The 26246-nt window shown below is 42.0% G+C and overlaps 1 protein-coding gene across 1 annotated transcript in view; it reads right to left on the minus strand.

Moving 5' to 3' along the window:
- Positions 1-1418: 1418 nt before the first annotated feature.
- Positions 1419-26246, minus strand: part of znf804b (zinc finger protein 804B) — a 35496-nt gene continuing 10668 nt past the window's right edge. The window contains exons 3-5 of the mRNA XM_084943018.1: positions 12050-12187; positions 7225-7355; positions 1419-6363 (exon numbers count right to left, since the gene is read on the minus strand). Coding sequence (XP_084799144.1) covers positions 2379-6363; positions 7225-7355; positions 12050-12187 — 4254 coding nt within the window. The 3' untranslated portion in view covers positions 1419-2378. The remainder of the gene's footprint in view (positions 6364-7224; positions 7356-12049; positions 12188-26246) is intronic.

A 26246-nucleotide genomic window follows, 5' to 3' on the forward strand; every position in this document is an offset into this window, starting at 1 on the left:
TCACTGACAGAAAGTACAGTGATATTGCGATTGCTAATTTTCATGTGACCCCAGTTTGGATAAGCGTGTGCGTGGGAGCCTAAAAATCTAGTGATATAATAATGTGAAGATTCCGCTATTGCCTCGCTATTCATGGATAAATAGGCTTTTGAAATGACACGCTGTGTTTAGCGTTCAATCTCCACCTTTTAGGTTCTTTTGTGTGTGACTGTTTTCATGGATTTCCCCATTAGAGAGTCGGAGTTATGAACTGGAGCAGTTTGCTTTTATATGATCTCTGTGATTATCAGCATTTGAGGACGCAGAAGTTGCAGCACATTTGAGTGTCTCCAAATTAAACTCTGGGAAACAATGGGGTAATAGTGTGTGTGCGTGTCAGAGAGGGAGAGGTAGCGATAGAAAGGTTTGATGCTGTAACAGCTGCTAATTATTGCTGCTCTATATTTCACACAGTCTGTTTGATCTCCGGTCCTGTGGAGAGAGATAGGGATTCTCGGTTTCTGTTTCTCCCAAATTCGCGCGCTTTACACACAGGCTCAAGGGTCACAGGGAGGAGAAAGCAGACCCGTGCTCTAATTACCGAATCTCTGCAAGAGATGACTTATTTGTAGCCAACGCTTCAGGACAGAAAGTGTACATTTTGTGTATTGCTTTTGAGCCTGTATTTATGTCACCCCTTGCTGAAGCCCCCCTCATGTGTTGGGCTGTGTTCACTGATATCACGGAGGGCAAATCAATCCAATCTCTCAAAGCGCTCTGGGTAGTCTAAGCCCATAGACCATCTGGATACCGCTCTGTTCTCTTCTGTGTTCTGCTCCCCGAGTGCCGGCCGCTGCAGTGATCAACTATTTGGCAAGCAGCTTTGACACATCACCAATCACCAGGCTTGAATACATAGCAACAGTTACCAGCATCCATAACCCTTGGCGAGATATGTAAGAAAGTCATCTGTGTGTGTGTGTGTGTGTTTATTCTTTTTTTAGTGATTAAATAAGTTTTTTCTTCTACATACACTTTTAAAAAGTGTTGTTTTGAAACAGCTAGATGGTGAAATTTGGTTAAAGAATAAACAGATCTTTAAAAAATTGTAAAGGATAATAAGATGTACAGAATGTTTCGAGTCTTCTTCTACGGCTGACACAAAAGTGTCACAATTCGTTTTTCTTTCGTGCCTCTGGGATGGTCAGGACACACAGTAACTGCTTTCCAAATCAACAAATTGCTGCATTTCTAAAAAACATTATGATAGAATAAAAATATGATAATTTTGTACCATTTTAAAATCATCCATGTGCACTCTTTGACAAAGGCTTGCATGAAAGATGTAACCACTGCAGAAAACCCATGCAGTATTAATTCTTAATTTGGACTTCATCAACAAGAATAAGACGGAGGAGAAAAAAAAGCATGAAAGCCCATTTATTTTCACTCACACTTTATTGTAACTTATCAGATTCATTCATTTCTGTCTTACAAACTGATTTGTTAAATGCTTCATGGAGGAAAAAAACAGTTTTTAATGTCACACATGGAAGGTTGTGTAAAAGGTCTATCACTGAAGCCATGGAGTGTGGGGTAAGCATTGTACTACTGGTCAAGGTTAAATTCACATTTTATTTTGGTGTTTCTCATCATTCTAATATTATCATATACTGTCAGAATATTTACACTATAGAGAGAAAGCAGGTCTTTACACGTGTCAGATATGGAAATTAGATGTTGTTCTTCCTGCTGTGAATGAGTGTGTGTCATCAGAATTACCTTACACCCGCACATACAGTCCACAACAAGGTTAAAATGTCTTTGCCATATTCACCGGCCACTGGAGCGTTATTTATGTTAGCTGAAAGTCACTCTCTAACTCAGATAACCTGTATGAAATGGAGATAAGGGGAGAGTATTATCACTGTCTCTGTCCCTGGCATGAAGGATACTTCAAAAGGCAGCTGGTCTGTCTGTGGTTCAGAAGGAAAGAGAGAAGATGACACAAGCTTAGCTTGTCTTTGAATAGCAGGTGCACCTTTCTCTTTATTTTGCTTGTGAATGAGGAATGATGGAAAAAGCAAAGGATCAAAGTCTGTTCTTTCACTGTCTGTTTAAGCACAGCAAAGGCTAAATGGAGAAACAAATTCTCATTTGAAAACAGTCAATAGTTTGGCTGTTTGTGTGTATGCATGCGAACGAGCGTGTGTGTCTTGGTGTGTATCTGTGTCTGAAGGCATATGTGCAATAAGAGTTGGAGTTGATACTACTAAAAGCACTGACACATCCCGATTTCAAATAGCAGGCCTTTCTTCAAACCAAACATTCCTCTTTTCTCTCTCCCACAAGCCAGTGCTGCCAAGAAAGATTAATAAACACGGCACCCACTCTCAAAATCATAACGCCTTCTGTTGAAACTTCACTGGCCACGATCTGTCCATGATAGGCTGTGGATTCAAGGGTTGCAGAGCTACTGGGGAGAGTGGAGAGATTGGGGTTGCGTGGAAAGTGGGCGACTGGGGAAGGAGAAGGGTGGGAGGATGTGATAGCAGGATGGAGGGAAACAGGGAGGAGATGGAGAAAGGGGCGAAGTGAAGATGATGAGGGAGGGAAGGGTGGCGAGGGGGGAGGGGGTGAGGAAGTGGAACTGGCTGTGGGTGGATGGCAGGAGAGGGGGGTGAGCTGGAAGTCGAGGAAGAGTGAGGGGGCATGGATAGGCCTGTGTGCTGTAAAATGATGTGATGGAGATTCGAGAGAGGGGAAGATGGTGCGAGTGGGGTGAGGTTTGGGACACCCAGAGCTATGGGCTGACTAAAGTTCTCTTGTGGGTTGACGTGTGGAAGTGGGAGACTGACCTGGAGGGTGTGGTGTACTTGCTTATGCATCGTGTCTGTATGAATTAACTGGGCTTGAGGCTGCGGAGATGAGTATTGCTCCTCTGAATTCCCACAGTTCTCTGTCTGCAGGTTGTGTGTGTAGTTTGCCTGCGTGTTTTTGTCTGTGTTTTCTTGTATGTTTTCCAGGACTTTCTGCATGTGCTCTCTTGCCTGCTCTTGCAGGAGACGATATTTGTCCATCTCTTCAGCGGTGAAGCTGATCGGCGGAGCTGTCTGTCCACCTGTCTGTTCATCGTCAGTTCTAATCTGTGATGGGCAGGCATTTGGCATGCTGCAGGGATTTGACCCAACTGGAGAACATTTCTGACTGTCAGTGGTTGCTCCAGGATCTGTGCCACAACTCTTAGCTTCCTCTTCCTCTTCTCTCTCCTTCTCCTGACTCTTCTCAAGCAGCCCCTTTTTCTTCTGAGCCTTTCGCTGAATTGCAGGTAGTTTTCCTATAAGGGGCAGAAGCAACCTAGATGGTTTTTGTAGCAGTAACTTACTGGGGGATAAAGCTGAAAGGGTTGTGCCTGGGCCCCTCATGTTGACAGAGGCAGAGGGCCCTTGGCTAGACTGTGAATCCTTTAGCTGTGAAAGACTTCGGTCACAATTATGTGTGTTGACACTTGGAACTGTCGGTGAAAAAGTGGATCTGTTGGGAGATGAATGTGTGAACGGGCTCGAGGAGAGGGCAGATGAAAGCGACGTGAGCCTGCTCTGCTTTTTTGCCTGCTGACTGGCCTCTGCAGCCCCCGAGGACGTCTTGCAGGAGCTAACTGTCAACCCATCCATAGTGACTCCTGAGCAGATGCTACTCCTGCTCCACTCCCAGCTCAGCTCAGACATGTTGGTGCTGCTACAAGGGCTGCAAGAGCGTGGGCTGTGGCATCTGCTGTCCTGTGTGTTGATCACACTCTGGCAGCTGTACGTCTGTCTGCTTGTCCACCACTCAGGGCTCGAGAAGTGTGTTGAACTTGAGCGTCTGGTGCCTGCACATATCCTTGCACCGCCCGGGCTGTCTCTGCTGTCAGCTCCTGTCCTGGAGCCTGATGTGGACCTGTGTGTCCCCCTGTCTTCCCAGCTGTCACTGCTGCCCCATGTCCATCTATCCCAGTCGACATCTTCAGTGCTAAGATGTCTGCGCCTTTTGCCCCAGCGCTTAGGACTGGGGCTAAACCTTGCAGCCTTATCCCACTCCACTGCTCTGCTCCTCGAGCTCCACCCAGTCCTTGACCTCACCTCCTCACTACCTCCAGGACAGGCCCCTCTCATCCACTCCCACTCTTCTGTACCTGAAGTCAGGCCTCTGTCTCGGCCACCTGAATGCCCTTGTGCTTCCCTCCCTCTCTCCCCCCAGAATTCACGATGCCTCAAACTCTTCCTCTTACTATGAATGAATTTCCTGTCCCCGTGGAGGAGTTTTCGCTTTTTCATCGAGCTGTTACAGCAGCTGTTGTCAGGGTAACAGCAGTCAATGAAACTCCTGGGGTTGCTATGGTGACCCCTTTCCCAAAACAGCTTTGAGTTACATCCTGGTGAGAAGGAATGTAAGGAGAAGTGAGACCGCCAGGGAAAAGTCGCCGCGTCTCCGTCTCGCTTTCCCTCCTTCTCGGTGTCTCGGTCTGCTGTGTGTCTGCTGAGATGGGAGTAGACGCTGGAGTGTTCTGCCTGCTCTCTGTCTGGCTGTGACTGGCATTCAGTGCTGTGGCTCCTATGAGGCCTCCTCTTCCTGACAGAGACAGATACTGGCTCAACCTCACATCTCCCCAGGAGACAGCTGCTCCCTGCTCCCCCCACCTTCCTCATCCTCGTCTCTCTTTGCCTCCTTTTCTTTCCCCATCTCCCTCCAGTTTCTCCTCCCCTCTCTCTTCCAGTGGAGACTGTAGAGATAACACTCCTCACTTTGCACCGTGCTGATTGGCGCTTGTCTGAAGTTTTTTCCTTCTCAGCCATCTTTCTCTTTCCCAGCTTGTGTTTCTTTGTGCTGGCTTTCCTCTTTTTGTGTGATACTTCAGAGACACCCACATACGGCTGTGGAGCACTGGCACACTTGCACATTGTCTCACTCCCACACTCACACCTGGATGGACTGATGCACATCTCCTGTGTGCCAGGCTGGGTGACAGACTCTAATTTACAGCTCAGGGCTGTGATGGCTTTCTCCCTGATCCCTCTCGCACCCTCTAATCTGCCTCCCAGAGGATTCTGGAAGTTTGTGTCAGAGCTGTCACTATGAGTGGGGTCAAATGGATGGGGAGCTGCCCGCATGCAGTTCTCCATACTTAGCATGCATCGTTCTTTTTCTGGTCTTCTTTCTGATGATAAAAGGTTTTTGTTCTTTAGGAACAGGTGTGCTTCTGTCTCCACATCGATATGTTGCTCTGCTTTGAAAATTTCTGCAGCTTTTTTCTCCCTGTGTGCTCTCAACTCTTGTCTTATCTGTCTTTGTAAACACGATTGAGTGTCTGGTTTAAGAAAAGCTGGTACGCGTAGTTTTGATTCATCTGAAAGGGAACACAACTGATTTTGTTGGGAGTCCTTCAGATCCTCTGTGACTTTTTCTGGCCGGTGAAGGTTCAAGCAGAGCGGGTTGCAGCTGTAGGAGATGTGTGGTTGAGACTTGGTGAACTTAAGCAAACTGACAGGCCATCTCAGACGGGTAGAGCCATCCTTCCCGAGCACACACACATCCTGACTCGCCTCCTGCTCACTCTCCGTTTCTTGCTTTTCCTCTGACTTGCCTTCTGTGTGTTTGGTATCCGTGTGTGCTACTGCTAATCCTATGCCCCATACGGTCACCTGAGACGCTGAGAACAGCGAATCATGACTCTGATTATCAGGTGCTGATGTGGAAATAGGAAAGTGTTCTTTTACTAAGTCTCTTTTTTCAATCTGTTCCTCCTCCTTTATGGCCTCTCTTGGGAACGGGTGCACGTCGCTTGGTAAGACACTGTCAGCGCCAGACTTATCCTTTTTTTCACTTGCGCTGTGTTTCCTCTCATCTGCTACCCCAATTTCCCTGTCAATATCTTCAATTATTCCCCTTATCCTTTCTTTCATTTGTTCCCTCTTCTCTCTCTCCTCCTCCTCCAGGTCTGAAAAAACAGAGGCAGAAGGCTCCAGCCTAGGCCCCCTGCGTGAGAAACAGAAGGATACTCCAAGTCTGCCTCCCACTCTCCCCTGTGAAGAGAGAGGCAGCTGAGGATACAGGCTGTGGCAAGACTGGGGGCTCACTGCAGGAGTGTTTGTATCGGCTGTCTCAGTCACTAGTGGGGATTCTGCTAGAGCAGTGGCCGGTGGTACTTGGGAAACAGAGTTGCACAGATTTTCTGACGGGTAGCTGACAGTAGTTGTCCTGGGCTGTGTAGAAGTGGATCGCTGAGGCTGGCACAAGGGTTCAGGTTTGTCCTTAGGGCTGCGGTCTCTTTGTGTCACATCTTTATCACGCTTCTGACTCACAGCTCTGACTGTGCGTCTTAGGCCATAGGTCCTTCTTTGGACTCTGCAATGAGATGTGATAGGACAAGCATATGTGACTTTAGCTGATAATACTTGTCTAAGTTTTCCTGGCATCACTCTAGATTTACACAAAGCCACTTACTGTGGCATCGTTTTTGGGTGAGGTTATGCAACAATGCAAACTTTTCTACCACTGCTCAAAGCTGATGTTACGACACTTACTCTTAAATTTAATGCAGTCATGAAAACATTAATTGTTTGAATAATATGGAAATCGATAGCGTTTTAGACGAATAGATGGGAGAGTATATAAAAAGGAAAGGGACCTAAAATTTTAGTATAGACTCTATCTTTATAACCTAACAAGGAAAAGGATAAAGAAAGCAAGAAGAGAAGGAAAGGAAAGGTGCGTTCTATTGGTAGTCACAGTAATGCTGTTCACATATTGCTACCTGATTATAGGAAACATATTTAATTGCACAGGGAATAGTTTTAATCAAGTTGATTATTGCATGATGTATTGTCTTATTGTATTAGTTGTTTTGATTGCTTTAGGTGAGCAAGGCGGGAAGCAAGTTTCCTCTCACAATTCACTTTGCTCATTTTATTTACTCATGGTTATTCTGCTGCTAATTTTTTCACTAAAACCTCATGTCCTCCACCTACAAATGAATCAGATGCTCCGAGTGTCAGCAAGAGTGTGTCTTCATGATATATTTACTTCACCTGTGGACCTGTGGCCTAGCTAAGCCAGCTGAGCGCTCTCACATCTGTGGACGCATCCATCAAACCTACGAATTGTTGACTGGATGTGACGCACTCTGACCCTCTCCCCCAGGACTCTTGCCCCGGTCTCATTACACACATGCGGCCACATGCACGAATACACACTCCGCCCACTCACCGCTGAGTTTCCTGTTGCAGCTGTGCGAGCTGGTGCAGACGCCGAAGAGCCTTCTCCTGCTTGCGCTGGTCCTTCCATGATTTTGAGGCTACGTTACGAGCAAACTCTCTGTGCTTGAGCTCCTTCAGCCTCTGCAGGAAATGGCAATAAAGAGATAAAGAGGGATGGAGAGAGGGACAGAATCCATATGTGGATGGAGAGGGGAGATGCAAGGGTGGGAGAAAGAGGAGAAGTAAGAAAGAGTTAGTTTTAGGAAGCTCTCTGCAGGCAGCTGTCTTTCAGATCATACACATCAGTCAGCAGTGTTTGCAGATGTTCTCCTCCAAACCTCATGTCCAATTAACTCCATTCAGTCTTCAAGAAAGGACCCTTCCTTCAACACACAGCTTGAAACCAAACACCAAAACTAGTGAATAGTAGATTACATGTGCGGTTGAGATGAGCGGAATAGGCAGTTTCATGATGCTGCTGCTCTTTCTGAACCATTAGAGCGACATTTTTCATTTTGGTTAGTGCCCTTCAGTCCAACTGTGTGCCATAGATTCAGTTTATTAGTTATCACAGCTCAAATAGAGGTACTTTTGAATCTATGAAACAGGGAAGAAGACATTTTGTTTGATGACGTTAGAATGACACACTACCAAACACAAAGGCACAAGATTAAATGCTGTAAAGGCCTGACATTTTCTTCTAGACTGCTTTTTATGTTGTGTGTGTCTGTGTGCACTTTGTGAGCAAACTGGTTGGTCTTTACTGCCATTATATTACAGGATAATTATTAATTAGTTCAGCTTTACCCATGTGTGTATTTATATGAACTTATATGTCTATAGCCATAGGTGCACCAGTTCTCTTGGGGAAACAATGATTCATGCGCCTCTCTCCAGTTTCCATTTTCTGACACACTTTAATCCCTTCTTTATCCATGCTTGGCAGGTATATGTGCACGGATGCTGGTGTCTTTCTTTTTGTCTGTGGATGTCTGAAGGGTAAGGAGGGACTCGGGAGTTTGGGGATAGCTGCAGTATTGTGCACCACCATCCATCCTATTTCCCCTTTTATTGAATTACATATTCTCATAATATCAGCTGCTCCATAGCTTACACATCCAAGATTTGTTGTTTACAATATATACTCTTATCCTGTAGTGCAAGTTGCGACAGGATTACACCGCACTCATTTTTAGATTATGTTATACCATTATCTTATCCATCCACGCAATATGTGTCACACTCAAACACACACATGCACACACGCACGCATGCATCAGATTAGCCTCTTACGCATCAGATTTATTTATACAGTCACTCTCTTTCACACCCAGATGCTGTGCAGGAGCGGACAGTTTTCAGGTTAATCCCAGCTGAGTCTTGCACAAGCTGGTGTCTTTTTACATTATCACTCAATGCTTAACATCCCTATGTCAGCTCACTGAAGACAGCATTAAGTATATACCATAGAATCAACACTCGTGCGGTTTGTATTCCTTAAAGACACTATCTAAGTTCTTGTGGAATGTCTGCAGCTGTGAGCAATCATATGCTAGTGTACATCAAAAAACCCTGAGTCGTTGTGATGCCGATGGTATTCTATGGGAAATATTAATCTTGTTCAAGCACGGAGGCATTCATAATGAACAACTGTGAATGGAGCCAGCAGGCCTAAGGATGAAAAATTTGTTGCACTGCATTGTGCTATAAAAAAAGAGTTGTTGTACTGTAAATGTCAGTGGCAATGCCTGAGAGAGAGAGAGCAGTCTGTAATAGATGAAATATATGAGGATAAATACTTCCTGCTTCCTGCCGCATTTGCACTCTTCCAGGTTATTGTTCTCTCTTAAACCATGTCCTACTGCAGGCAGACCTGAAGCTATATTTAGAGACAAATCAAATATTGCACACAGTGCCATTTTGGCTCAATACACAGGACAGACATACTTCAACTTTAAAAGTGGCTACTTTTGTCTTCAAAGTTGATGTCATGTCCCCAACTGCAGGAAATGATGTTCCTGCTCTCCAACATGCAAGCCTTGCTATGTGCTGTGAAGCTCAATGCGTCTGTCAAAGCTTCGATCAATATTCCTTTAGATGTGTTAAGGAGTGCTCAGGCTGAGGCAACTATGGATGAGTCAGAGTTGATTCATATCCACTAGGGCATAGAATGAAGGATGATGTATTCTTAGGTAGCATTTGAGTGGCCATGCTAATGGGCTGATTGCCTTTTATTTAAAAGGGAGTGTAATTCTGTTGTAATGAGCAATTTCTGTAATCAGCAGTAAATGCTGATAAAGCCCTGTATTCAGACATGTTTATCCCTGAATCGATGACAGCGAAAGAAGACAGAGCAAACGCAATCAGCTTCCATTCTCCAAAGCCAATACTCCTGCAGGGAAACTGTCTTCAGCTAGAATTTCATCTGTTGTCTGCTCTGTGGGCAGAGTGTACATGCATTTCTGTACTTGTGTGTGTGTTCCTACAGCGCCAGTGGCTACTGTCAGCTCAGTGCCTCATGCAGCTCGTTTCATGTGCCTGCCGCTGGCTAAAACAAAGCATTAACATTGGCCTGCAGTTGCCTCAATTTATTTTCAAAGAACAATGACAGAGGAGGAACAGTCTTATTTAATGTTTATTTCATGATACATAGTGTGGGTGTTCAGAAGTGGGAAGCGGCTTGGCTTGTTTGAGAGATTGCCTGCATTTGAAGATGAGTGTGTACACGGGTAAGTGCATGTCTGTATGTTTGCGCGTGCAAGTGTACGCCTTGGCAAGACAACAGATAGCTGTAGGAGAATGAGCTATCAGAAGAACCTACAGCTTGTTAGTCCAGAGTGGAGGTTGTGTATGAAAATGGATGTGAACGCAGAATGCAGAAGAAAACCTGCTGCTGAGGCTTTTTCTAATGGTCCATTGGCCTTATCTTGTCCAAACTGGAATAATGGAATCATACTTAAGCTATGACTAATAGCTCTGTTTCATTTGGTACTGAATATTTTTCTTCTTGAAGGAAGTACAAGCTGAGGAATAAAGTGAATTTTAGATGCATTTTTATGTACCAGTGACATACAAATCAACAGCTCTGAGATTTGGCCTAGAGGTAAAAAAAGAACTATTCTATCATGAATTTGTGGCTTACAAGCCTGGTGTACATCTGCAATACTGTGTTGTATTTGTTTAAAATAGTCATTTTATTTTTCATGCAGTAATAACTCAGAAGCTATGTTGAAATTTTCCTGGAAATTCCTGGAGACCTTTTTAAGCACTCATACTAAACACTGTATTATCACCTTATTTCTAAAATTAGGAGATTTGCTTTGCTTTTAATGCTCTGCTAAATCATTCTCCCTATTTGGTTCACAGAGACATTAGATCCCAAATTACCAAATTAGTGTGCTGTTACTTCTGTTATCGGTGATTTTCTGATATGCGCAACACAATGAAAGCCAGCCAAAGACACAGACCTAGAATCTCAGCTGCATACAAAAACTATGACACCATCAAGAACACCGAACTTTCCAATATTTGTTATCTTAACCTCACTGTCTGCAAATATTTCTCTAAACTATATCTGAAAAATGTATTTTGAACAGCTTCTGATGTGTTAACTGAAAATAAACAACACGCTGTTTTTGCTTCAAACCTTCATCCAGCAAACCTCTCAGCTTCGAGGGGAAAACCCCGGCTATGCGGCCCGGCCAGTCAGTCAGTGAAAGTTGCCCCATTAGTGATGATGCTGGTGACTTTTTCCGTGTTTAGCCTGTGGTGATGGTGCTGTGTGGATTGCAATCGATTGAGTGTTTCTTGTAAACCGAGTCGAGTTTTTACTAGAAATGTGATCATTTACAAAAGGTGCTATAAGTGAGTATTCATCTGTTGGCATTGCTATTGAGCTACAGTATTTCAAAGAATGCACAGTCTGACTTCTTTGAGATAAAAATCAATAGGTAGATAAATGACCCCCGCCCTTTTTTTTTTTTGCATGAAAATCTAGAAGTTTTGAAACAAGATAAAGTACAAGAAAATTTTGGACTTCGGCCCGGTTTTTGCATGCTGCTTGGATAAAGTTCTTAACATTTGTCAGATCACTGACAACTCTATTGGGTCATAACAATGTCCCTATTTGCCATCACACAATAAGAAAGGCTTTGTGAATAACTTTTTACTTTCCTATAATTCCCATTAATATTACCTTTTTTGATTCATGCCCAGTTTGCAAAGTTATAACGCACATTGTCAGACAAAATGACCCATTTATTAATATCTGTAAACATAAAACTTGTTGTAGCAAAATACTTATTTACTGTGTATGTCTAGTATATACAGTACCACAGTTACTTTATTAACTCTACTATAGTATTTATACTAGAGACTCATTTTTTATTATTATCTTGTTTTTATTAAAGCGTCTTTGGATATTTGCTTTAGGTGCTACGACTTCAATTACCCTGTGCTGGATCAATGTGGGCTATTTAATTTTATATCAGCCTGTTCAACTGGAAACCTAAAATATAATTGGAGTGCTAGGTGTGTGCGTATAGGCTGTTTGTGTTTGCTCGTGTGCTTTCTTCAAGTTGAAGTGTGCCACCTCAGTACGTGTGCTTGTAAGAAATGATGTGGTTGTCACACTCCTACTGTTACCTGGTGAGAAATTGTGCCCAATGGGCAGACTGACATGGACATGTAAAGCAGCTTTCCATCAAAACGCATAATACTAACACACCCAAAGTCTACGAGAAAATACGGTTAAAAAGAAAAAAGAGAGAGAGAGAGAGAACCCGTGTGTTAGTTTTTGTGTCCCTACACAGTGTGTACGTGTGCATCTCGTGTACCTGTTTGTGTGCATGGTCGTAGGAGTTGATGTGGTTGTCAAACTCCTGGTGTCTGAGGTACTGCTTGTCACACAGCTCACAGTAGAAAAGAGCCTTCAGATCCTCCACCGAGCAACCCAAAGCCCTCTCCGTGCATTCCTGGAGAAAGAGATGGGAAGAATGAGTGAACGTGTTGGACGGATTGGGAAAGAGAAATGAGAAAGACTCAAGCTAGAGGCATAAACAGACAGCGATATAAAGGGTTAGAGAGGTAGAGATAGAGAGCAAGAGGAGTCAGGGAGTGGGGAGGGGGGGATCACGAGAATGGAAGATTGTTAGCCATTTAGAGGAAATCTGCATCCCAGAGAAATCAGCAATATTAGCCTCCGCATGTGCTCTGCATAAAACTGTTAAACGGCTTGCCATTAAAGCATGTTGCCTTTGCTGCCACTGCTGGAGGCTGGACAAAGCCCTGTGCTCATGGCAACTTGAGCCTGGGGACACGTTTAATACAGCCGCTATTACTCTAATAGAAACTTGTGTATGTGCTAAAATGGCAAATAGTCTGAATCTCTGTGTGGAAACTGATGTTTGACAAATGACACCCCCCCCCCCCCCCCCCCAAAAAAAAACAAAAAACAAAAAAAACCCTAAGCATCTGAAACACACAACTTGGACTTTTTGTAGAGACAAATACACACAGAGACATGCAGGTAAATAGCACATGGATAGAGATACAGATACACAACCGCTATGCAAATGGCACACGGACCTTAGGGAGTAAATCGCTTGTCTGCATGCTCACATCAGCCAGAGGGCCTTTTTTATGGTCTGAATACATGCACAGTGTTGTGTACAATAGATGTGTATGCTTCCTTGTGTGTGACTGTGTGTGTGTGTGTTGAGGAGTGTGTGCATTCATGCCATGCTCTGCTTCAGAATGTAATTTCCCTGAGGCTAGGGGCTGCCAATAAACACTATTGAATTCTGTTCTACACTGACATGATGGGAATTTAATTTGAGGTTGTCACTTCTTTCTCTCTCTCTCTGCTTCTTTCCTTTCCTTCTGTCCATCTTCTATCTCTCGCTCCTTCTCTTTTGTAGCACTTATTCCGTCCCTCCTTTTTATGCTCCTCCTTCAAATCACTCTTCTTCTCTTTCACTTCACACTCCCCGCTCCCTTTCATCCTCTCTATTTGCCTTTTTCTCGCTTTCTGGCATCCTCTTTTTTTCTGTTTGAGTCCCGGGTCAGGCAGTGACAGAGTCTATTGGCCCCAATTTGTTTCAGTAATATGCCTGCACACAGGAACAGAGGTGAGAGGAAAAGAAGGGGAGGATAAGAGTGCAGGCAAGAGGAGAAATAACCCCTGCCTGCATCACAAACACACATACAGACTCTCACAAGCACCTCAGCGTTATTATTGCCAGTAACAATCATCATTAAGCATTATTTGCTACATCCAGGTACTCTACTCACATACATTAACCTGCAAAAGAACTTGCTCTTCCTCTGGCCATGCAGGAATTTATCCAGTATGTGTGAAGGGTAAGGGAGGCTGAAGGACAGGGTGGTAGGACTCTCCTATACTAAAATCAACACAAAGGTAACTAATATACATTGATCCTGTGACATTCCAAGAGTGCATGGTATTGATCTGCCTCGCAGGCTTAAGTCACTGCAAGAAAATGATCCAATCACCCGGAGCAGTGCTCATTTGAGCGCTGCCGGTGTGATAAGATTGAGATAATGAATGCTCTGAATTGGTCAACTATAGGGCTTATGCAAGATTACATAGGAACCGTGTAAGTGAATGTCAGTGGATGTGTGTACATGAGAGGTTTTGTATATTTCTGTGCGCTTGCCTTTCCCAAACCCTTTCTTCTCACCTCTCTGACTCTGTCAGGATAATTACTTTTAACAACGAGAAAAATATACATAGAAAGACGTGAGAAAAGGTGTGAACGCATCAAAGCCGAAACGTGCACTTAAGTGTGCGTGCGTGGGCCAACTCAGAGGCCATTTGTTTATGTCAGAAGCGACTTGGCAAGAGGTTGCCCATTTTTCTGCTGAATGCTGAAATCAAGCGCGCTAGCTTTCATTTGGTTTAAATGTTCACATCTCATACAAGTTTCCACTATAGGCACTCTTATAGAAACGCATCTACATAGTTAGTCCCCTCTTATACACACACTTATGCATGCACAGTCACACATAATGTGTCAACCTGATATACCGGTGCCAAATTAATCCAGACCTCAATTTACCTCACTGGCATGAATCTGTTTGCAGAATAAGCACAACTGATGTATCTGCAGACCTGAATGGACAGTGATTGTTTGCATGATTATGCGTGTGAGTGTTTGTGCAGAGCTGTGAGCATCCATGCTTTTTTTTCTTTTTCTTTTTCTTTGCGCTTATCCACAGTTTGTAGGAGAAGTGCCAATTTATCCCTTTTTATAGCTGAAATTGTGCCACAAATAGGAGTCGTTTTGGACCATGACCAGAGTTTCAGACACACAGTTTAATGTCTTTGAGCTGCTGTGGAAATGAACAGGTCACGCTTAAAGTGTTTTACAGACGTGGTTTGTCAGCATTTGAGAATATGTGCACTGCAAACTAATGATATACAATATATTCATGAAAAATGCCCCCAAACATGAATATCCTTTTGGGAACGTCTGGGAGTTCTATAGATTTAAACTGTGGCAGCACCTTTTCTGATTCACTGCCATCATTACAGTTCAGACTGCCCCTTTTTTTTTTCTTTTTGATGACTCCTATGGTATATAAAATCAAAAAATGCTCATTAGCAGTGAACATGCTGCACTGAGGCTTGTGGAGATGATTTTTAAATAACCGTAACTACATTTTTTTTTTAAATTCTTCATCTCTGAGTTGACCTTCAAGACTGCTGAACAGCACCATAAATCAAAGAACCATATGATAATATGCTTATCAGTGTCATAATGTAACTCTTACATCTTGACATTGAATTGAACTCAGGTGGAACCATGTCAAGGACAAAGAGGAAGCTGGATGAATCTATGAGGTTTTCAAGTAATTAATTAATAAGATTTCCAGCTAAAGACAGCTATAGGATACTTCACTCACTGAGCTGAATTACAGCAGCAAACTGTGCAGGCCATAATGAGAAACTTCTTGCAGAATAATTAGGACCCTTTAAAAATACAAAATGGAGTTGGTGGCATATCTCTGAAATATATTATAACTTAAATATGACTCTTTGAAAGCCACTTGAGCTAATTTCAATAGGATAGTCAAATATTTTGAGTCAAAAAAACAAATTTAAGTGGTGTCTGTGTAAGAGTATATGAGTGGTTATGTATTCTGAAAAATCAAAGAAAACTCGGGCTGAAAACACTTTACTTGAAGCTTTCATTTTATGCTCAGCGTGGTAAACAGCGGGAGAAATAGTCTGTAGTCGTTTACAATTTGTTGTCTGCGTGACTGACGTGACAGTTTGTTATGATTTAATCAAATGCATTATAATATAGAATTAAAATCTCATTCCCTGCCTGCTGCCCTCGAGCTAAATTGTTTCTCTCTCCTCACTGGTCACTTTCTTGTAAGTTGTAATTAAATATTGAACAACATTCTTGTAGATTCAACTTAGTGATAGAATGAAGAACGGTTACAGGCTTTTGCGCTGATATTATATTAAAGCTATACTGTAACATTATTTTGAGAGCCATTCGCTTCTTTGATCTAATGTAAAACAAAAGTGGTTGTTTGGGTGAGACATATGCGGAGAGATCATGACCTCCTCCAAGGAAATGATGAATTCACTGCCAGGGAAGTTTCCAAGTGGAGCATGGTCGAAGGAAAAACATTCATTTTTGATAAAGATTGGGGATGAAGCCAGTCACACTGTCTCGTGAATAGGCGTGCCTATTCACAGCTGCTTGGGGACCCGGGCCCAAAGGGGGACCACAGATTTTATCCCTCGCCAATCTGCAATGACATTTTAGTGGGAAAACTCCCTAATGGTGGCCCTGCTTAGGGTGTGTGCTAAGAACACCAGCTGTTTCAGATTGTGAGCATGTGGTACTGAGCTCTAATAGGCTTTATTGTAAGTTGCTATTTGATGTTATGTTGTACATAGTTATTATTTGTTAATAACCCAGTTTGACATTTGGTCAGGATATTGGCATTTGTTGAAGCTGGCACCTACTTTGTGCCCCACTAGTTAAAACTGTAGACTAAATTTGATAAGAAACACCTTTTTATTTGACTAAAGAAGTGGAATGGTCAAATAAAAAAGCAATATGTTTACACTTACCACATGACACCCTGAGATATACACACAGCCAACACAGAGATGTTGATATAAAAATATTGTAATTATATTACTGCAAATTTCGGGAGGATTTCATGTACTTTTTCACTTTATTTATTTTCTGCCTCTCCCTTTCTCTGTATATTCGTCAGTGTGCTTAAAAATGAACGGGAATAGATACAAATCCGGGTGGAGAGCACTTGAACAGTATTGGAAAACAAGTGCAAATTTTGCATCTCCTCAAAATTATGAGGCACTTTGGCTCGGACCTACTCGAATGTAACTGATCAGATGTGATAATTGTTAACAGCACTGCAACACGAGCTTTAATCGCAATCCCGGTTCAGTGTGAAATCCAAAAAATAGGGCAAAACAACACTCGTGCATGCATAATAAATCCACGACGGGAGAGCGAGAGCGAGCCTTGTAGCACAGAACTGATAGAAACAGATTCTCTCTGTTCATATATATTAACTTCCACTGAAGAGAACTTCTACTGCAGGGGGTGGAGGAAAAAATATGGTAAAAACTTGATGAGTATGACCAACTTTGAAGAAACTATTGTTATAGAATTTACCGTCGCAGAGCTGCTGCAGACACAGAGCATACAAAATACGGGCCAATTAGCAGTTTTCTCTTTATTGCTAATTCCGCTTCGCTTATGCATGCCGTCTGTGATGATGCCTTAATCTTACTATTAGAGAGTATATTTTAATTTTTCAATAATGTGCTGTTGTTCTTTTAATTGACTTATCTAGCAATGAAGCATATTAAGTGTTTAAATATAAAAGGACTGATCACTTTGTTATCAGCTGATGCTCCTGTTTGTAATTCACATAAATGTGTGTATGGCCTATACGAAGCATGATATCCAAAAGTGCTCTCTCTCTTTCTCTTACTGGCTGAAATCTTTTTCTTCTTCTCGTTTGTTCTGGAGGTTTTAGACGTTTCAGTGGTAAAGAGAAGAAAAGGTGACGAGGTGAGAAGCAAAAACTATGACAAACAGACATGTGACTTTACAGAACTTCTAATTGTTACCTCTGGTTTTGAGAACAATTCAATAAACAATTCCACAAGGTTTATCAAGCCCAATTAAATCTTTAATTATCTTCCGCTATAATTATCACCCTAACTTAGCAACGGCAATGAACAGAAAAAAAATGAATTGAAATTAAAAATAATTCAGCAAGTTTTTTTTGCCTTGTGCTTCGCTCTGCTCTCTCAAATCATTTACATTAATCTGCCACTCTTTTTTCTCTCTACCTGTGTCTAAAGCGCTCCTGTGACGTGTTTCCGTCAGATGCGTTCACACTCGCACGAGTGACTGGCAGCGCAGTGAGATTTCCTGCATTTTTTTCGGTAGCCGGTGACAGTTGTTGACCCGAGGCCTAAATTACTCATTACTGTAATGACCTGTAAAGCTCAGTGGCAGACATTTTTGTGCACAAACATGCATGCCAAGCAGGATAGCTTAGTGTTAATGAGCTGATATTTGCAGCCCCGATGTATCTCCCTTGACTGCCTTTAATATGCCTGCGTGCTCTGTGCTACCCACCCATTTTTCCATTTACTGTGGAAAAATCTACGCCCTGGCTTTACGGTGTTTTTGTCTGTGCGCAACTATCTGATGTTGTTTGTACGTGTGTTTGTATATCTTTGTTTACTCCAGATCGTTACTGCCAGTTAGAGGTATGGCCAAAACAAGTAGATGGAATAACCACAGCCAAAATCACAGATGTGTTGACCATACATATGGTCATTAGGGCGTTTTCACAGCCAAAAGGACAGATGTTTTAGTACCAGTGAGTTTCATAATCTCTCAAACTACCAGCAACTTCTGTTAAAGAGAAAGTAGAAAGGCTAAAATATTTCACAAAGTGAGACTCCAGCAAATAAAAGCACAATGTGTATTCCAGTAAACTTCTGTCAGGTGTGCCATATTTCATTGTTTGTGTGTGTGTGTAAACTGTAACTATCTAAAGCACAATCCTCTACACCATGACATCATCAGTGAGTACCGTGAAGTATAACAAATTGTTACCGCTCCTTCTGACCTTTTAAGCTGAGCTGCATGCACAAACCAAACTGAATAAGTAAATAATAGCGAGAGATTTTATTTGATTATTTCTCCTGCCCCCTTTGTTGCCATTTCTGAAACAAAGAATAGATTCAATCCTTAATTTCTTTGCATCCATTGTAGCTGACATGGACATTTATGTTTACTCTTAAATCTGATTCTTATTTTTAATTGTTGCTATTTCAGTCCAGTAAATATTTACACACATATAGCATATATACAACACATTTGTATGGTCTCTCTATGGACTTTGAATGAGGAAAAATGGGAAAGGATAAAATTCCAGTTTTGGATGTAATATTCACAATAACAATGAACCTCTGTTTTGTCTAGACACACAAAAAATGAGGAAAGTGGATGAGTGGAGGACAAAAGAAAAAGTGAGAGGCCTAAAAAAATATCTAATGCAGATAAACAGTATCTGAAAATCATGTCCTTCAGAAACAAAAACAAATCCAGCAAAGACCTGACACAGGACCTGAGAGATGCATCTGGCCCATCTGACACCGTCAGAAATTATCTCAGTGGACGGTGGATGAACCCATTCTTAAGGAAGGGAAACGAGGAGAAAAGGCGACAAATTACACATGAAATTTATATAGTGCAAAATGACAACAACAGTTGCCTCAAGGCGCTTTATATTGTAAGGTAAGTAAGTAGGGTAAGTATTTTACGGCACCCTACAATAATACAAAGAAAACAGAGAAAACCCCAACAATGATATGTTATTATTTATGAAATGAATATAACAAATAGTTAAATACAGAAAGGTGTATAAACACATAGTGAATGACAAAGGTGACTGAAGAAGAAGCACTCAGTGCATCACTGGAATCCTCCAGCAGCCTAGACCTGTTGCGATGTAACTAGGGATAATTCAGGGTTACCTGATCCAGCCCTAACTGTATACTTTATCAAAAAGGAAAGTTTTAAGCCTAATCTTAAAAGTAGAGACGGTGTCTGTCTCCTGAATCCAAACTAGAAGCTGGTTCCACAGAAGACGCGCCTAAAAACTAAAGCCTCTGCCTCCCATTCTACTTTTAAATACTCTAGGAACCACAAGTAAGCCTGTGGTCTGAGAGCAAAGAGCTCTAATGGGGTGAGTGGATAGGGTAGTATAAGGTCAATAAGATTTTTCAAGACTTGTATAGGAGGAGCAGGATTGTAAATTCTGGATTTAACAGGGAGCCAATGAAGAGAAGCCAATATAGGAGAAATGCGCTCTCTGTTTCTCGTACCTTTCAGTACTCTTGCTGCATTTTGGATCAATGGGAGGCTTTTTAGGACTTCCTGATAATAATGAATTACAGTAGTCCAGCCTAGAAGTAATAAATGCATGAACTAGTTTTTCAGCATCACTCTGAGACAGGATATTTCTCATTTTGAATATATTATGCAAATGGAAGAAAGCAGTCCTACATAATTGTTCAATATTGAAGGAATATTGAAGTTGAATATAGAAGCACATGTCCTGGTCAAAAACAACTCCAAGATTCCTCACAGTGTTACTGGAAACCAAGGTAATGCCATCCAGAGTAAGCATCTGACTAGGAACCATATTTCTAAGATTTTCAGGGCAGAGTACAATAACCTCAGTTTTATCTGAATTAAGAAGCAGAATGTTAGCGGTCATCCAGGTCTTTATGTCTTTAAGACATTCCTGCAGTTTAACTAAATGGTGTGTGTTATCTGGCTTCATGGGTAGACAAAGTTGTGTGTCATCTGCATAACGGTGAAAATGTGTGCTATGCCTTCTGATGATACTGCTTAAGGGAAGCATGTGTAATGCAAACAGAATTGGTCCTAGCATGGAACCCTGTGGAATTCTATAATTGTGTGAAGAGGACTCTCCATTTACATGAATAAATTGAAGTCTATTCATTATATATGATTTAAACCACTTCAGTGCAGTACCTGTAATACCTACAGCGTGCTCTAATCGTTCTAATAGAATATTATGGTCAACAGTATCAAATGCTGCACTAAGGTCTAGCAGGACAAGCACAGAGACGAGTCCACTGTCAGAGGCCATAAGAAGATCATTTGTAACCTTCACTAAAGCTGTTTCTGTGCTGTGATGAGCTCTGAAACCTGACTGAAACTCTACAAATAAGCCATTCCTCTGCAGATGATCTGTTAGCTGTTTGACAACTACTCTTTCAAGGATTTTTGATATGAAAGGAAGGTTGGAGATTGGCCTATAATTAGCTAAGACACCTGGGTCTAGAGATGGCTTTTTGAGTAAAGGTTTAACTACAGCCACCTTGAAGGCCTGTGGTACATAGCCGATTATTAGAGATAGGTTGATCATATTTGCGATTGAAACATTAATTAATGGCAGGACTTCCTTGAGCAGTCTTGTAGGAATGAGGTCTGAAAGACACGTTGATGGTTTGGAGGAAGTAATTATTGAAGTTAACTGTACATAATGTTACATCTGTGAGATGATTATGAGCAAGTTTTTCTCTAATGGTTAGAATTTTATTTGTGAAGAAATGATTTCTCCAGCTTACGAGTTATCTGCTTTAAGGTGAGTGTTTGAGAGTTACACTAGGAAATCAGGTACTTCTCTTTTTCAGAGGAGTTACAGTATCTAAAGTGGTATGCAGTGAAGAAGTAAAAATATTAACAAGATAATCAACCTCTGTGGGAGTAGCATTCAGATAGCTGCTCTGAATTGTGTTGGCGCAAGGCATTGAAGAAGATAACAGTGGATGAATATATCCTTAAACTCAATTACAGCTCTTTCAGAAAGACAGCTGCTGTGATGAAATCTTTTCCGTACCTCTGTGTAATCCATTATTGTAAATGTAAATGTTATTAGGAAATGATCAGACAAAAGATGGTTTTCAGGAAATACTGTTAAATGTTCAGTTTCTATGTCATATGTCAGAACTGGACTGAATAATCAACAAAAAATACAGTCAACTTTTGATCTATCATGCAATGTCAAAGAAAGAGTCTCCTGATTGTTGACAGCATCATGTAAAACACACTGCCATTGCACTAAACGCACACCTGGATAAAAACACACACAGTGGAACACTTGCAGTCATGATTGGCATTGGACCTCAAAATTATTGAAGCAGTGTGGGATCATAATGACCAAGAACAGAACAAAAGACAGCAAACATCCAAAGAAAAGCTTTAAAAGTCCTTCAAGAAGCCTGAAGAACTATTCCTGAGAGCTACTTAAAGAAATGATGAAAAAAGCTTGTCTAAGAGAGTTCAGGCTGTGTTGAAGAATAAAAGTGGCCATAACAAATTTTGACTTTCAAGCTAGTTGGAAGCAAGTATTCTAGTTTTGCAGTCTATGTTTTATTAAAATGCACATCAGAAAGCCTAAAATTTGTTACTATGTAAATACTTTCAGTCTATCTGTATGTTTGGCTTTCACACATTTCTAAACAATGTTACAGCTGTAAAAAAAACTGGTCTGAACATATCTGTACGAATATATATTCTGTTGATAGATTTTAAGGCAATACCACCCAAACATAAAAGAAGTGAAAAAAATAATAAAAGAATTTTATTCAAAAGCCTCAAAATAGCTGCACTGCTTTTGTGTCGGGCTACAGTAGGGAGTCTGTAGCATCGACAAATTGCAGTGCTCTCCTGTTGAAGCCATAAATCTATGATTAGTCACAAGGCCCAACCAAACGATCACTCAGCAAGCAATCAAAATTTAATTCCCTGTCCATCACAATGCAAGGCCAAAAAGCTCCCACTGCTGATGTGTCCACCCCTCCCTGCCCTCATCCCCTCTGTCTCTCTCTATTTCTCCTCCCTATTCAACAGGGCTACCTTGTTTTCACGGAGTTATTCAAGCGCTCTACCATTGATCAATCCTATTCTGTGCCCACATTTAAAATCTGTCCACCTCTCAACATCGCCACCCTCCTCACTCAATCTCTCTGTGTTCATACCATCCTGAATACAATGTGAACTTAGCCTCTGGCTTGTGCGGCATGAGTTAAACTGATTCACTCGGGTAGAGCATAGCTTACAGACACAAAAAGCAGAGGACATCTTAAGACATTTTCGCCACTTGAACAAACATAACCCATAGGTGCTTTCTAGGATTTTTGTGAATTCAATTTGTGCTCTTTGGGAGACACAAACACAAAAGTGTGAACGCCTGCATGTAAATTCCTGGAATACCCAGGTGTTCTACAAACTGTGGTCTCCACTGTGGCTTTGAATGTATTTTTTATGATCCTACCTCTCACTTACTCGCTGTGCTCTTCAAGGACTTGCATTTGTTTCTGTGAAAAAAACAAAGATTCCCTTCCTGTTCTTTCACTGCACATCAAAGCAAAAATCATATACCAATTACAGGGAGACAAAGGATGGTGAGAACAATGGTGGGTGAGCTGAACTTTACCCGTCGTCTCTGCTGTTTCTAAATGCGTATATTGTCAATGCTTTGTGTGCCGTCTCTTTTTTTGGCAACTCTTGTTTTCCTCTTTGATTCTCTCCAAAGCTGCTCTGAGGGGTGAAAATGATATCAGAAGAGCTTTAGAAGGATAGACTGGTGAGATGTGATGATCTCTTATTCTTTCACTGTTTTCTCTCTGATTGCTCCACCCACCATTTCTGTCAGTTTTTTTAATTTATATTTTTTCTTCCTCCAAATTTTTTCCTCCTTATTGGTTCTTCTTTATGCACTAAAAACACTTGTCAGTCATATGTCTTTCAAACCTTGGGCTTATTAGGCTTTTCTCCTCTCTTGCTAAATGTCACTTCCAATATTATTTTTTTTTCTCCTCCCAGATAGCAGAAAGAAAAAAAAGTAGAAATATATGGACGATACACTCTTGACATTTAAATTACAGACACAACTGAAGACTCTGCATGGATAAATGGATATACAGCACTGTTAAGTTATTAGACCTGCAAACATAAAGCAGACACACACACCCACGTTTTCTTTATACTCGTGTGCTGTCAATCACACACCAGACAAGGCAGCTGACTGACTGCTTCAAAGGGGATTGAGGAGGATCTGTTAAAGGGATCAAACAAGGGCTGTAATCTGTCAGAGTGCGATGATACAGATTAGAGTGAAAGACAAGTTAAGGAGATGAAGGTAATCAGTTTGGAAAGTGACAGAAGAGGATTAATATGATCGAAGATTACGCACTACTCTTAATGCTCGACTAAGTCTCGCAAGTCAGAAACTTGCAAAGATGAGTGGCGAGTACGCGCGAGGAAAGAGTCGCTGAGGAATGATTGCTTTCTTTCAGACATTGTGCTTCCAGATTCTTTTGAAGTTTTCATGTAGGTGAGCATTTCGCCGTACGTGTGTTGGCTCATTTGTGCTATCAGAGGATAACACGAGTGTGTCCAATAAGTGAGTGATCTTTTCTTTGGCACACTACAGTGCGAGTGCATGGATGGCTAGAGATACTACAGATCAGAGGCTGAAATTGGAGACTGTCTGGAGACTTACACACCAGCTGAGTGAATTGCTCTGTCATGCACAACAGTCCAACTTTTTGAAAGCTGGTTTTGCTGTGCTATATGATTTTGTAGCAGTTAAGACCTGGAGCTGGCCAGGATTGAAATCCCGCCAGGACTCTCTTCTCTGCTTTCAACATCCTGCTCGCCACATTCATTTCTTTCTCTGGGTGTCCTGTGCTATCATTCCTAACTTGTATCCAGCCCTCAGTACGGCTGCATTAGTATGTATGGCCGTGTAGCTCAGGGTTTAGAGGTTTATGTCCCTTAATAGACAGAGATTTGTCCTGTCACACCCACAAAGAGCTTACAGCAAGAGACAGAGGCAGAATGGCTCCTTCCACTCTGTGTGTTGAGGGTAAAGAAGGAACATTTATGTTCCCGTCTTATCTCCAGAGAGAAGGTTTCCATTTCTGTACAAATCATAAAGCCCTAATTTGTGCTTTTCTCTTCTTTTCTCCTGCACTTTCCATCTTCTTCTTTCCCCCCTCTTGTTCTCGCTCTCTACCCCTTTCTCTGCCTCTTTTACTCACTATGATTGGATTAAGACCAAAGAAACAGAGTGTGGAGATGAGGAGGGGATGAGAGCTTATTAAGCATGTGAGAGGTGAGATGACATTAAGCTGTACAGAAAGAGATTGAGGAAGAGGTGTGTGACCACATGCACAAGTGTGTGTGTGTGTGTGTGTGTGTGTGCATGTACCGCACACTTCTGTATTTATCCTCATAGAAGGTAGGGTGAGAAGAGGGAGGAAGTGAGGCATTTAGCTGTGGAGCACTTTAATCAAGGGGCGAGCAATCCTGCATGACCCACTCTGTCATCCATTATTGATGCCTGCCTCAGCCAGGCTGATGAATCATTAAGCCACTCATCAGGCCTGGGAATTCTGCCTTCTCCTCGGCCGATGACACTCATTTACATAAATCACACGCTGCTATTTTTCACACTCTTGCGCATAAACACAAACACACACCCACATACAGCCAAATACACAAAGTTCATACATGTTGACTTGCTCTCTGATGGGCACGGCTCATACAATTTTTAATGCTTTCTGCAAAAAAACCTCCCCAAAAAACCTCATTTGTGTCATACCTTGAAGAGCCAAGTTCATTTGAGCTGTGAATACAGATTCATAAAGGTTATACTGTACATGACAATAGCACTCAACAGCTGCAACCCTACAATACCCAGTGATTAAAGACAATATGCTCAAAATCCCATGGACTGCACAGAACATGTGTTGCCTTTCCTGAAAGACAACCATGTTTTGCACTCAAGCTAAACAATCGTATAACAATGCATAGGTAAGTGGAGAGGAGAGAGACAAGGAGACAAAAACAAGCAGAGAGAAATAGATCTTACAGAGTTTGAGTTTGCCTCTGGGTTATATGGCAGAGGAATCTTAGGGAACTGATGAGCACCCACGCCATGCAGGCACACACGCACTCACACACGCAATCCACCAACATATTTCTTCTCATCGTTGTAGGATTTCCCTTCATCTCCTCTCCTCCCCTCTCCATTCACCTCCCCTCCTGCTGTTTCCATGTCTTCCCATTCACTGTTGAAACTAATCCAGTACTAGAGGGTAAGAATATACCTCACAGCAAGGGTAAGAAAGCCCCCCCACCCCAGGGGCGGCTTGTCCAAAAATGCTGAAACACAAACATGCCAAACATACATGCACAATCAGACAGAGGAAACAGGCACACTGCCCATGAAGCCGTTAGCCAAGGCCTAGTGCATAGCTGGAGGCTGCTTGTAGACCACTGTGATCCTGCCATCCCTGCAGCACGCAGCCAGGGCATTTCTGTACAATGCTAAGCTGAGCGCCTGGCATCTCCAATCTGCTAAACACAGGAATGCTGCTGCTCATGATAATTACGGCGGGTTGTTTGCTCCATCACTGCTGATATGAAGACTGGTTGAAGCAAACGGCATGAATTATTAGTGTCTGCATCATGGCTCACGCTGCTGGTGGAGGTAACTCTGATATAATTCGATGCACTGTTACTGATGCATGACCGACTGCACTATCAGAATGTCCTAGTAGGTCCTATCTGCTGTAATACATAAACATGAGAGCACACAAGAATGAACACACATGGACTTTAATATGACGTTATGATAATACTACATGTATTTTTGCCCTGCTTGTACTATGATTTTATCAGGTTCACAGAGACTTTAAAAGAAAGGTGATAGCTCAATAATACCCTTTTCAACGTTCTGAATCCTTGAACCCAAAAATGACTTTTTTCAGTAAGTAAAGGTTTCTAACCACGTTGTACTAGATCTATTGTACATGTGCCATCATAGCAACTTGATAGCAGAGCAACACATCCCTATTTTCTAGACAATGAAGAAACCTTTAATTTT

Source organism: Perissodus microlepis, chromosome 11 (genome assembly GCF_051167445.1).
Source record: "Perissodus microlepis isolate ML-2025 ecotype Zambia chromosome 11, ASM5116744v1, whole genome shotgun sequence".
Lineage (NCBI taxonomy): Eukaryota > Metazoa > Chordata > Actinopteri > Cichliformes > Cichlidae > Perissodus > Perissodus microlepis.